This window comes from Alexandromys fortis, unplaced genomic scaffold, assembly GCF_014885135.2.
Source record: "Alexandromys fortis isolate MF-2015 unplaced genomic scaffold, M_Fortis_MF-2015_v1.1 scaffold_34, whole genome shotgun sequence".
Lineage (NCBI taxonomy): Eukaryota > Metazoa > Chordata > Mammalia > Rodentia > Cricetidae > Alexandromys > Alexandromys fortis.
This window is the reverse complement of record NW_026067933.1, coordinates 2010116-2022818: the sequence shown is the minus strand read 5'-3', so window position 1 is coordinate 2022818 and position 12703 is coordinate 2010116. Positions and strand designations below refer to the sequence as shown.

The 12703-nt window shown below is 43.0% G+C and overlaps 1 protein-coding gene across 2 annotated transcripts in view; it reads left to right on the top strand.

Moving 5' to 3' along the window:
- The first annotated feature begins 282 nt into the window (after positions 1 to 282).
- Asb15 (ankyrin repeat and SOCS box containing 15) overlaps positions 283 to 12703 on the top strand; it is a 29743-nt gene continuing 17322 nt past the window's right edge. The window contains exon 1 of one of the 2 annotated variants that reach the window (XM_050145903.1): positions 283 to 298. In XM_050145903.1, coding sequence (XP_050001860.1) covers positions 296 to 298 — 3 coding nt within the window. In that variant the 5' untranslated portion in view covers positions 283 to 295. The remainder of the gene's footprint in view (positions 299 to 12703) is intronic. The other variant, XM_050145902.1, reaches the window with a different exon arrangement.

The following is a 12703-nucleotide window of genomic DNA, read 5'->3' as shown; positions in this document are numbered from 1 at the left end:
GAAAAAGAAAATCAAGTCTAGCTTGCTTCTGCACTCAGAATCCTGCAGGAGAAAATGCAGAAAGATCAAAGCCACTGAATCCGACTTGGAACTCTGAGATAGAATGAGGAGTGTCACTCAGCCCCAGAAGCCAGGAGACCAATCCTGGGGCAGGGTTGTGTCAGTGGGGGAGGGGAGAGGGAGAGACAGAAGCCAGATGGCTTTGTGAATGTTGACAGTGGCCTGGGTAACTCAAAGATAGCCCTGTCAAAAAACAAACAAAAAACCACAAGGCAGGTTTTTTCCACATCAGGAAATGGTAAGAGGGCAGATTTTATTGGTTGCAGTATTTCCTTCTTTCTGATTTTGTAGTCCTTTAAGAAAAGGGCCCTCAAACTAAAACCTCTTTTTTTGTTGTTGTTGCTTGCTTTACATCTACAGTGATTAATTTATCATTTGCTTGTTTGTTTTACTATTCCATATACTCGTTTGTCGGCCTGTGCATTTTGGGTCAGCATGGATACACTGGGGGCTCTATCCGTATCTTGAGTCACAGTGACAGTTTCCAAGAGCAAATCACAGTGAGGACAGCAAATTGGTAATAAGATGATCTTGTCCAATGTTGTTAGATTTGGATCTAAAACTTGAAGCATGGAAATAATAGTGAGCATTAAAACCTGCCCAGAGCAGGGGATCTGCTAACACACAATCTACCTTCTGAATTCCTACAACAGTGTGCTTTGGCTTGTGTGGGTGGGAGGCTTTTTCCTTCAGCAAGAAGCCTCCCTACAGCTGAACTGGCAGCTCGTCTTTTCTATAAACTCCTTGAACCAACCAGAACACAGCAAATCTTATTCTTCTTCTACGAGCTTGCATTTCTTTTGATGAGAGTCAGCAGCCGTCGCGGGCAATTCTTTCCTGTGTGCCAGGGAACACTTGTGCTTCTGCTGCCCAAGGTCAGATCTTAATTTAAACACCGACTGGATACTTAATTTTAGATACACTGAGGAACACATTAGCTCCAAGGCACTTCCTCTGGTTTAGGAAGGCAAGGCCCTGGATAAGAATAACGAGACGAACATTCCGAAAGGTGAGACTATGAAATATTTGATCTGTACCTTGCCAGCGCACTTATGGAATATCAGCATTGGAAATATTCGGAGCAGATGGACACACAGGGTGCGGCGAAAGCTTGTCCTTTGAAATCTGACTGATCACCTATGGGCTCACCTATCTAATTATAGCATAAAAACAGGGACAGATTCATTGATTCATAGAGCAGCAACTCAGCAATTATTATGCATTACAGACCATATCATAAGAAAAATAAAGTAGGAATATACTATCAAGGGACACCCATGTGAATAGCATAGAATCCCAAAGGGCCTTATCTGTTCTCACGGTTTGCGATGGGGTGGAAGTGACTTTTGTGAGAACTTAATATAAATTTCTATGGAGGCGTATTTTTATCATTAACTGAAAAAACAATAGATGTTTGTGCTCAGATTTAAAAAAAATCCTTTAAGATGTAAAGGGAACAAAAAGCAGAACTCAGCAGTTGTGGAAATTTACTTCTGCAGATGAGACCAGAGAACAGCAAGGCTGCCGGACCTTCAAAGGCAGGCGCTGCCAAGGCTCGTTGGTTCTTAACTGAAGAATTTCTGGGGAATTGTCTATGTAGAAAATGGTTTTACAGCCACAAAATACCTGTCGCAGCTTCATAGTGGAAGAATTATAAACATAGTTTTATACTTGTTCTTATGAGAATATCTAATAATTTAACGTGAATTTGTGCCTAATTTATTTTTAACCTGGAGCTGATTAGTTTGTGAATTGTGAAATTGCGGATTGTGAAAAAAAAAATTCCTTTACCAAACTCTTTCTGAAGCCTGTGAGTTTACAGGTTATAAAACGAGACCTGTGCTTCATGAATCCTTCCGCTGTAGTGAGCCAGCTAAACCTGTGTGTCTGCTAGAGAGGACCAGACCTGCACCCCCATCTCTGCCCTCCCTCTGGTGCGTGAGCTTGAGCAGGCTGCCCGACCAACTCTGCAACAAACTGCAGAAGTGTGCTGTGAACATGGAATACTCAACCCATTCTGTGTGCACAGTATAGGAAGCCTCAGTAGACAAGTACTATGGCGATTATTAAACTCATTAAATGTATGCTTCTTGAGAAGCTACCGTGTGTTTGCCTCAGGCCTAACACTGAACGAGAGAAGGAAGAATGGGGACGGTGTCCACCAAGCATTGCTTTCTAAAGGTTTGATTTATTTATTTAAATAACTTTCCTTCGCATTTATTTATATGTGTGTGTGTATACACATCGTGACACACTTGTGCAGTTCAGAAGGAACTTTCAGGAGTGGGTTCTCTCCTTCCATCACATGGAAACCAAACACTGAGCTCAGATCAGATTTGACAGCAAGCAACATTACCAGCTAGCCTGTTTTGATAGTCCAAGTTAATTATTTTTATTTGCCCATGCACATGTGTGTTTGTGTATAGATCCATGTCCATCTGGAGGCCCGAGGTCAGCACTGGGTATCTCCGACTGGCACTCTCCACCTTGTCTTTTGAGACAGGATCTTTAGCTGAACCTGGAGAATGAGCTGCAGGAGCCCACTTGTCTCTGCTTCCCTAGTGGTAGGGTTACAGACACAGGTGACCCTGTGGGGAGATTTGTTTGTTTGTGTTTGGTTGTTTTCATGTGGGATCTGGGATCTGGGGATCCTAACTCTGGTCTTCATACTTGTATGCGGTGGGTGCTCTGCTGGTTAGGCAATCCCCCAGCACCTAGAGCACAATCTCTAAAAGTAAGAAACTCTGACGATGTTGATGTTGTATGAGTGGGTGGGGCCTGGGGGGCCTTGAACCTCAAACACAGTCGACATTGGATGTGTATTTTTGAATGATAGGTAGAATAGCCTGACTCCCCTTTGGGAAGATAACAGCTGAGAACCCATAGGCCTTGGTGTCTTTGTCCATCAGTGGCAGAATGTTGTCCGTATTCTGCATCTGTCTTTCAACAAGGTATTGGACGTGAGAATCCTAAAAAGGAGACGTGAGCACTGGAAGGAGTGTCTTTAACAGGATTTGTGCGTGGATAAACAGCTTTTCTCAAGGGTGCTAAGTAACAGACCCGGGCCAGCCTGGAGGCCTCTGTCCTATGCTAACTTCTGTCTCCTTCTCAACAGAGCACAAGACCATCAAGAACTTATTAAGTAGGGAGGGTAGAGATGTGGTCAGTCTCAGCAGATGGGAATAAAGGTCAACCTTTAACAAGGTGAGAGACAGCAGGGATAAACACAGAGTGACAAGGAGCATGGCTCAGCAAGTGTTTGAAAAATATAGCCTGTAGAACTGGGGGCAGGAGAGGTTCAAATCTGTTGTGTGGCAAGATAGCCTCCATGCTTATCTGGCCTGGCCTAAGTTAGTAGATGTGCAATGTGTAAGGAGAGAGAGGTGAGCATGCCTACTTGGTGGTAGGCTGTTTTTTCTTTAAAAAAAAAAAAAGATTTATTTATTCTGTGTACAGCATTCTGCCTGCAGGCCAGAAGAGGGTAGCAGATCTCATTACAGATGGTTGTGAGCCATCGTGCGGTTGCCAGGAATTGAACTCAGGACTTTAAAAAGAGCAAGCAGTACTCTTCACCACTGAGCCATCTCTCCAGCCCTAGATGCTGGGCTGTTCTGCCTGCACCTGTTGGGCTGCACTCGCCTGCGGTTCAGAAGCTCTTAGAAAACAATGGGTGTGTGAGTGTGTTCACAGGAAAGCTTTCGGGAAGACAAGGGAAGTTCAGTCATGTCACAGTGAAAGAAACTGTGCAACCTTGGAAAGAGAAGGCTTGGTGGAGTCCTGACAGCCTGTAAGGAGGTATTTGCAGGGCTCCGGAGAGTCACAGTCTCTCAGCACAGTTCTGAAGAACAGACAACTGAGCCTATTGAATTTCGGTTTCAAGGTAGACATAGGGGTTTGATGCTCCTTCCCACCCATAAACATAGAGAAGGCATCAAGGACCCATTTGGAGATAAGGAAGCTCCCTGCTGCTGTACCGAAGCTGGAGTTAGCTAGACACACGTTGGGCATGCTGGAAATGGGACGTTGGTGGGCTCCCTGATGAGTTACAACTCTGCAGGTGGCTTGTCCCATGGGAAAGCAAGGAGAATAAAATATCAGGGATACAAGAGAGGACCTGCCCATGGCTGAATCATAATTGCTCAAACATGATAGGCTCCTACTTCCTCATTCCAGAGAAGTTAAGCCAGCCAATAATGACAGTGTCTACTGACTGCCAGACAGATGATGTGGGCAGGCCAGGACTGGAGCAGAGGTTCAGCCTCCAGCGGGAGGAAATTAATGACTTGTGCATAGTCTTAGCATATGATATTAAGTTATGCAACAGCTTGGTATTGCTTGAATGAGTCTGGAATAGACGTGAGTACTACACTGGAATTTTTGTGTCCAGCAAAATGAGCCATGCCTAGGGAAAAAAATATTTTAAGAAGATGTGTATATATCCATATATGTATGTGTGTATGTGTATATGAATAAGAATAATAGGAGGTTAGGAAATGGCCCAATGTATCCAGTCCTTGTCACACAGACATGAAGACTAGAGTTCAGATTCCCAGGCCTCTAGAGGATGAACAGGGATCTCCCAGAATAAGCTAATAGCTAAGCTAGCTAAGTCATCCAACTCCAGGTTCAGAAAGATACTCTGCCTCAGCAAATAAAGTAGAAGACTATCAAGGAAAACACTCCAGCCTCCACGCAATACATACCCCTACACACACACACTCACACACACGCACGCGCGCACGCACGCACGCATGCACATCTCTTTAAGAAGTGTTTCTGTGATTGTAACTCATTTATGCACACACCTTTCCCAACTGTGTAAGCCAAAGATGCTTTTTACGATATTTAAAATTGTATCATCTCCCTTGGGAGTTACCTCTTGTTATCAAAATATAGAAATTTCTCCTTATGTGAACGGATATAATGCTTTAGGTAATGACATCTATGCTTGAGCAAGGCACATAAGTGGATGAATCTGTCAGATGCCTGTTGCTTACCAAGCCAAGAAACGGCCCCACTGGGTTTCACCCGCTTTCCTGAAATGCAGGTGATCGTGCCTCTCGGGTTCAGCTGCTGCCCCAGAGGCATGTGCAGGGAGCTTCCAAGAGGGCTTGAAATCTTTGACTCCAAAAAGTTCATCTTAGTTCCTCTTACTATTGATTTAAAAAACACCTCTGCTCTGCCCTCACACATTTCAAGTGTAGGATTTTGTGTTGTTAGCTGTAGACTCATCGCCGTGTGTTAGATGCTCGAATTTCCTCATTTTGCATAACTGAAACTTTATGCCCTTTGAAAGACATCTCTCTAAATGCCCACCTCAAAGCCCCTGGCTACTATCATCCAGTTCTGTTTCTGTGAGTCCAACATTTTTGGGTTCCATGTTTTGAGATCTTGCAATGTCTTTTCTCTGGTGTGTTATTCACGTTATATAATATAATGCTCAACAATTTTATCCTACTTGTCACAAATGACATCATTCCACTCTTTTCAGGACAGTATAACATCCCACGGAAGATAGACAGTGTGTTTTCTTTATCCATTCCCCTAGATATTTAGCCCAATTCCACCTTTGGTTGTTGTGAATAATGGAATAATACCACAGTGGGCACGGGAGTGCAGACCTTGGTTCCTGTAGAAATTTCTAGAAATGGACTAGATCATTTCTCTCTATGTTTTAAGTTTCTGAGGAACCCCATACTGTTTTTTTTTCAATGATTGTTCCAAAAATAAGAGTAGCTATGTAAGATGGCATTTTCAATTTAGCTATATTGTGGTGACTATTTCGCAATACATATGCATATTGAATTTTCATGTTCTGTAACTATGGTGATTTGATGAAATGCTCCCCATATCCACAGGCATTTGAATACTTGGTTCAGACTGTGGCACTCTCTGGGTAGGAGTAGGAATTGTAGCCTTACTAGAGGAGGTGTGTCACTGGGGCCTGGGCTTTGAAAATTTAAAAGCCTAGTGCCATTTCATGCTACCTACTGTTTGTGGTTTGCAATAGGAATTCTCAGATGTTCCTGCTGCCATGTCTAACGCCTGCTGCTACACTTCTGTGCTGTGATGGTAATGGATTCTTGTGCCTCTGGAACAAGAAGCCCCAAATCAACCCCTCTCTTTTCAGGAGTTACTTTGTCATAGTGTTTTATCCAACAGTAGAAAAGAAGTACAGCGCCCTAAGGTGACTGCATTTCTACAGCCAAGGCTTGTTGTCCTTGTCTTGGTAAAACAGAGGAACTAAGAGTCTCTGATTATATCTGGTTAAATGATTATCACCATTGAGTATGACACCAAGCATTCTTCTCATATACTAGTTTTGATAACTGTATTGTATTCCATTGATTGTGTACCAATGTCCCATACTCATCATTGATCATTGGAGTTTTTTCAAAGATTTTCGCTGTTTAAAATCAGATAAACATTCTCATATATAAATCTTTGCCTACATCCCGACCATTTTTATAAGATAGATGTCTAAATGGAGAGTTATACAGAAGAAAAGTTTTTTTTTTTTTAACTGTGATACTTTCACTTGTAACAGGAACTCATGGACTGACTTGTATCAGTCGTCCTTAGCGCAGGGTTCTTCTCTCTCCCGTGTCCTTGTTTTCCGCCGGAAGTCCCCGTGTGTAGGAATGTAGACCTCCTTCCTACACTCTGAGTCATTTCCAAAGCCAGCATGCTTCCTCCTACCTTTCTTTCGTAAATGAATTGACTTAGAAATTAATAGTAGAGAGAGAAATGTCAACATTTGCAATATGAAGCTGAAGATAGACGCAGCTGGTGTAACAGGTCCTATTGATAGAGAATTTACACAAAAATAAATATTAATCGGTGCAGGCCCAAAATTGGAAGTGAATTTGACAAAAAAAAGTATGTATAATGTAAAGAAAAATAAGATATATCTACTTCCAAGCTCATCTTAAGAGCAGTGTATATCAGCTTAATATCCATTCATCCAGCCCATTCTTACTAAATTCTCACCACGTATCAGCTGTCACCCTAAGATTCATTGCCACATTTGCCTTTTTATCTCTCTTTTCCGAAATATCAAGTTATGTATCTTTGAGGCAACATTAAAATGATATTTGTTTTCTGGACTAAGGTCTGTGCTTGTGTGTGCTTCTATCTGCCTGCCTATCTATCTATCTATCTATCTATCTATCTATCTATCTATCTATCTATCTATGTGTGTGTATCAAATGCACCAGAAAGTACCTTGTGTCGTTAAGAAAGACACTGTTTGAATGCATCTAATTCATCCCATCATTTTTAGTCTTTCTTTCATTGGAAAAGCAAATGTCATAAGAAAGAATTATTGGACTGTTAGTTATAATCAAGAGTCACGTGACTGTGTGGTAGAGCCCAGTTCTGACAGGTATATGTCTCCTGGAAACTCTTCTGGGCTAGTGAACTCTGTTGCTCAAATCTGCAATTAAAACCATGTATCTGATTTGCTATTTAGTACTAAAGCACACTGAGTGAAGGGCAGTCTGAAAGCTTGGCAAACAAGTCCCTCCCAGGCCTTCCCTTCTCCCCAGTTCCCTCTGCCTGGCTAAAAACCCATTAGATTATATTCCTGAAGCTAGTCACCAAGGTCGAGTCCCCCTATTTGGTCACTTCCTCCTCCTGAAGCTGACTATCGAGATCCAGCTATCAAAGTATTGAATTCCAACATAATTAACTTGCTTAATAAAAACTAAACACCTCAGTCAAACACAGGTTTTCCCTTTGTCATGATAGACTGCCGTTTGCCTATGGGCCACATCTGTTCCTGCTGTAACCAGAGGCAGTCCTTTGCTCCTCTGGAACAAATATCTCTTCCCTTTCTCTTTGTTTCCTTCCCCTTCTCCTCAACTATCTTCTGTCTTTGTGCCTTATCCCAACCCTCTGTCCCTCTGGGGAAAATAAATCTCCTTTGTGCTGAGAACTTGGTCTTGGGGATCCTGAGCCAAGACTGATCCTTTTACTGAGAAAATAAGTGTGTATGACCAGCAATAAGCATCAAAGTCATAAGTATTTAATTTACAAAACTGGCTATGTTTTAAAAAATATAATTACAAATAGCATAATGCAGATAAATAAAAACAAACATCACTTAATATAACTGTTTTCTTACCAAATCCAAAAAACTGGAAATATTCCTACTAAACTCTTGCCTTTCCTCTGGTAACATAAATGCACAAATTCCTCTTGGGGATGCCAGGAGACCAGCTCACCGATCAGGAATCACAACAGTTCCAAGGTAGAGAGAAATCCTTCTGTGATCTAGGCTCAGCCTTGCACACAGCAGACACATACACTTCTTTTGGAAACTCAGAGTCTAAGTATGGGATACACTTGCATAAAGAAGGAAGAAACCCTAGTTTTTCAGGGTTGTCCTTGTATGAGTCCATTTTCACTTCCCCCTGTACTTCAGCCGGGGACCCTCTGCCATCTTGCCACCCATTTGCCATTTCTAAAACTCTTTCTAGAAATCCTGGCTCTATAGTGCGGACCAGCCTGGTGCCACAAGCATTTTGCTCTTTGCTTTGTTTGTGTTTGTTTTGAAATGATTTCTGCTGTGTAGTGAGTTCAGGCTGACCTCAGGCTCTCCTGCCTCTCGGTCACTCATAAGCTACCTAGGATTAGAGGACTGTGCCACAATGCTCAACTGCTACTGGCATTTTCAGAAAGGATACAGGAAGAGGGGACAGTGTGCCCTAGAGGACAAAATCTCTCAGTAACGTGGCGGAATGATATTGACAGTCGCCGAGGGCAGTGTATTTATGGACACAGAGTCCTTGCACCATGGAAGCAACTGTCCACTCACCTGATTCCCACATCACCCTTGTTAGTGACTGACAGAGAAGGTTTTTGTTTTGTTGTACAAGAGACAGAGTCATGACAGGTGGCGCAACAGACTCGGATGTAATCAGGAGTGAGCCTACAAAATAATTCATGAAAAAATGGGATTGTTTTGATCTTTTTTATAGGAAAAGGGAGAGCAATGATCTCGTGACACAAGACCTAGTAGAATCCGAGGAATGCTCGGAGGGGTGTCGCAACCACCTCGTCAGTAAGACGTCGGTGTAGAAGATGCAGGATGGGAGGCTCCATACCCTGGTGCCCTCTACTGCATTGTGCCTTGCGACGCCATTCCAATCTCCTCACCACTTCAGTCAGGCACCAGCTGGCAGGCTGATCCTTTTATTTATTTATTTTTTTCAGACAGTGATGTTTAGACTCCAAAACAATAAGTACGGAATGAAGACAAGCGTAGGAAACCTCAGACCACCCTGTGCAACACAAAACCTCCCTACCCAGAGCCAAGGCACAAAGATTTATGTGCTTTTGAGAGCTGGTATTTATTTTTGGAAGTTATTGTCACCAAACACCGACTGTCAAGAACAGGATCAAAGTGTTTTCTGACAAAGACAGCAGACTGTGGCTTCTGAAGGCCTTGAAGAGTATGTTCTCTTTGCGCTGCTCAGGCCCCGTTACCAGCTGTGTGAGTTTAAATGATTAAGGCTCAACTTCCACTTCTCTGCGATGATCCATACTGGCTTACAACATATTTTATGTGTATTGATGTTTGCCCACATGTATGACACCCATCTGTGTGAGGGTGTCGGACTCCCTGGAACTAGAGTTAGAGACAGTTGTGAGCTGCCCATGTGAGTGCTGGGAATTGAACACTGGTCTTCTGGAAATGTAGCCAGTGCTCTTAACCACAAGGCCCATACTCGGTTCTTGAGACAAAGCCAGACCCCAGTGGCTTATGGCCTACGGTACTCTCACCACCCCTATCCTTTCCAAACATATGCTACAATTCTCACAGTCGCCAAACTTTCCTTTCTTTTCCTCCACATCCCAGCGGGATTTAATGCAGTGCATCTGTAAAACAAATGAAGAACCACTTAAATCTTGACTAAACATCTGGGACTCATCACTTAGAACCCTGGAATTTAGCTGTTTGTTTTTTTTTAACTATCTAAAACATAAAAGAGCTTCAGAGTGTTTGTGGGTTAACCTCTTCAAAGTTGGTATGTCCCTTCAGAGAGAGAATCCGTAATTAGCTTCTAAATGCATTTCTACCCTTAGTAAAGTTAACCAGTGCTGTAAATGAAATCAATTGACACAAAATTTCCTTAATATTGGGGCTGGGAAATTGATTAGTAGGCTAAGTGCCTGCTGAGCAAATGTAAGCTACAATTCACAATCCCAGAGAACCTAAACAACAAAGAGGACCCTAAGAGAGACATACATGGATCTAATCTACATGTGAAGTAGAAAAAGACAAGATCTCCTGAGTAAATTGGGAGCATGGGAGAGGGTAGAAGGGTGTGGGGAGGAAGGGAGGAGAAGAGAGAAAAATATATAGCTCAAGAAAAACAATTTTAAAAAAAGAAAACAGAAAATGTGAGCTCCAGGTTCAGTGAGAGGATCTCTCACAAAAATAATGTGAGAGCCATAGAGGAGGATACAAAACTTTGATTGCTAGTCTACACACACACACACACACACACACACACTCATACACACTCACATACATACACTTACACACACACCACACATACACACTCACACACATACATACATACACACACACACACACACCACACATTCACGCACCACATACACAAACACACATCCACACAAGAGGGAGGATTCCTTCCATCATTTTCTAAGCCAGTTACTAGTGAAAAGCAGATGTTCTCACTACTGGTTCATCCAGTTCTGAAGAGAGGACCAAGTAGTTTCTCTGCAACGGAGAAGTGAGAGGCTTGATGACAAAATGCTGTCTGTCCGGCCTTTCTTCAAATGCTCGAGCAGCACTTTCTTTAGTAATTTCCAATTGATCTGCCATCCTCGTCATTTTAAATTTTCAATACAGTTCAATCACTCTCGACCTGATTTTCTCACTGTGTCTTAATACCTCCAGGCTATCCCAATAACACCCTTTATGGCCATTCTGACACCTGACTGCACCTATACAGAACTAACCCTCATCTAAACTGCCGGTTCTGTGGGAGACAGCCTGTAGGTTGGAGCTGTTCTATTGTGGTTTCTTTGTAATTTTACCAGGTTTCTACAATAGCTATAAAAGAGCTAAAAGCACTGATAACATTCCCCACCAGCCTTTTTGTTTGTTTGTTTTGTTTTGTTTTTTCAAGATAAGGTTTCTCTGTGTAGCCCTGGCTAGCCTAAAACTGACTCTGAAGACCAGGCTGGCTTCCAAATCACAGAGATCCTCCTGCCTCTGCCTCCAGAGTTCTGGGCCTGGCTGATAACATTCTTCATGATGATAGAGTTAAAAAGACGACTGGAAAATGTTGGGAAGCCATCTCAAAGATTTAACTTCAGCCTCTAAGGAGCATGCAGTGTTTCATGTACTGGTTTTCCACATTTCCAGCAGGGGTTAGCCTGAAACGGGGTATGTGAAGAGGTGAGAGGCTCTCCATCCCGTCTTACTCCCGTAACCGTGCAAGCCCCATCTCTGAGCAGTTACATCAGCAAGAAAGGCAGCAGTGCTGAAGGCTTAACTGCATCATCTACTTGTCTTATCTGAAGAACTCAGCGCATACTCGATGGAAATGAGTCAGGAACCTTCCCTGTCCCCTCTGAGAAGTCATTTGCCGCTTAGGAGAGCAGATAAATTAGGGGTGGGAAAATCCGAAGAACACTCTATAAAAGAGAGAGCATGGCCCAAGGGTGTAGCTCAGTGCTGGGACCACCCTGGGTCCCCAGCACCGCAAGAAAGAAATGACTTTGTCCCCTCTCCCCAGAAAGCAATAGTCCGGTGAGAACAAAAACACAGATATGTGAAGAATTTGCAGAGCAGAAATGGAAGGCATGCAAATCCAAATGGCAGGGAAACGTTACGTAAGAAGACGCATTCACAGAAAGAGGGCGAGGGGAAGTAGAGAATCCCAGCAAGGGCTGCTGGAGGAGGAAACCTCCTGTGCCAGGCTGGAGGCAGTGGGGACCAGGACGAACAGCAGCTGGGACAGCGTTGGGAAGAAAGAAACAGATGGAGACACACAAACTAGAGGGAAGTGAAGCCAGCTACGGAGTCAGCAGTCAGTCTGTTCAGCTGGAAGGAAAACTGCATTCCTGAGAGAAACGGTCCGTTGTCAGAACACGAAAGAACTTGGTGACTCGGCGTTCATGTAATGCGCTCCGTCATTTAGTCCTTCAAGGCACGTGTCAAGACCCCGGACCATGCAGAGGTGCTCTCTAGACGCTGAGGTTGCACCCTAGTTCTCTGATCTCATGTAGTTACAGTCTGCGGAAAAGAGACAATGGACCAATTTATAATAAATAAATAAATAAATAAATAAATAAATAAATAAATAAATAAATAAATACCTTCTGAATCTCTCTGGCCAGAAGATCTCAGATAGGCACATTGACGGAAGAAGAGACAGTGACGGCCGAGTTAGGGAGCATGCTCAGTGGAAACACATTCAGTCTCACGCAATCACTGTTTACCTCTCTGTTGTAAAACAGCTGCAAGGCTACCTGCTACTTACACAGAACAATGTGTTGTTGTTGTTGTTTTATTTGACCTTTTGAGACAAGATCTCATTAGTGCAGCTTAGAATGGACAGAAACTTGTGATTCTTCTGTCTCTGCCTCCTGAGTGCTAAGACTG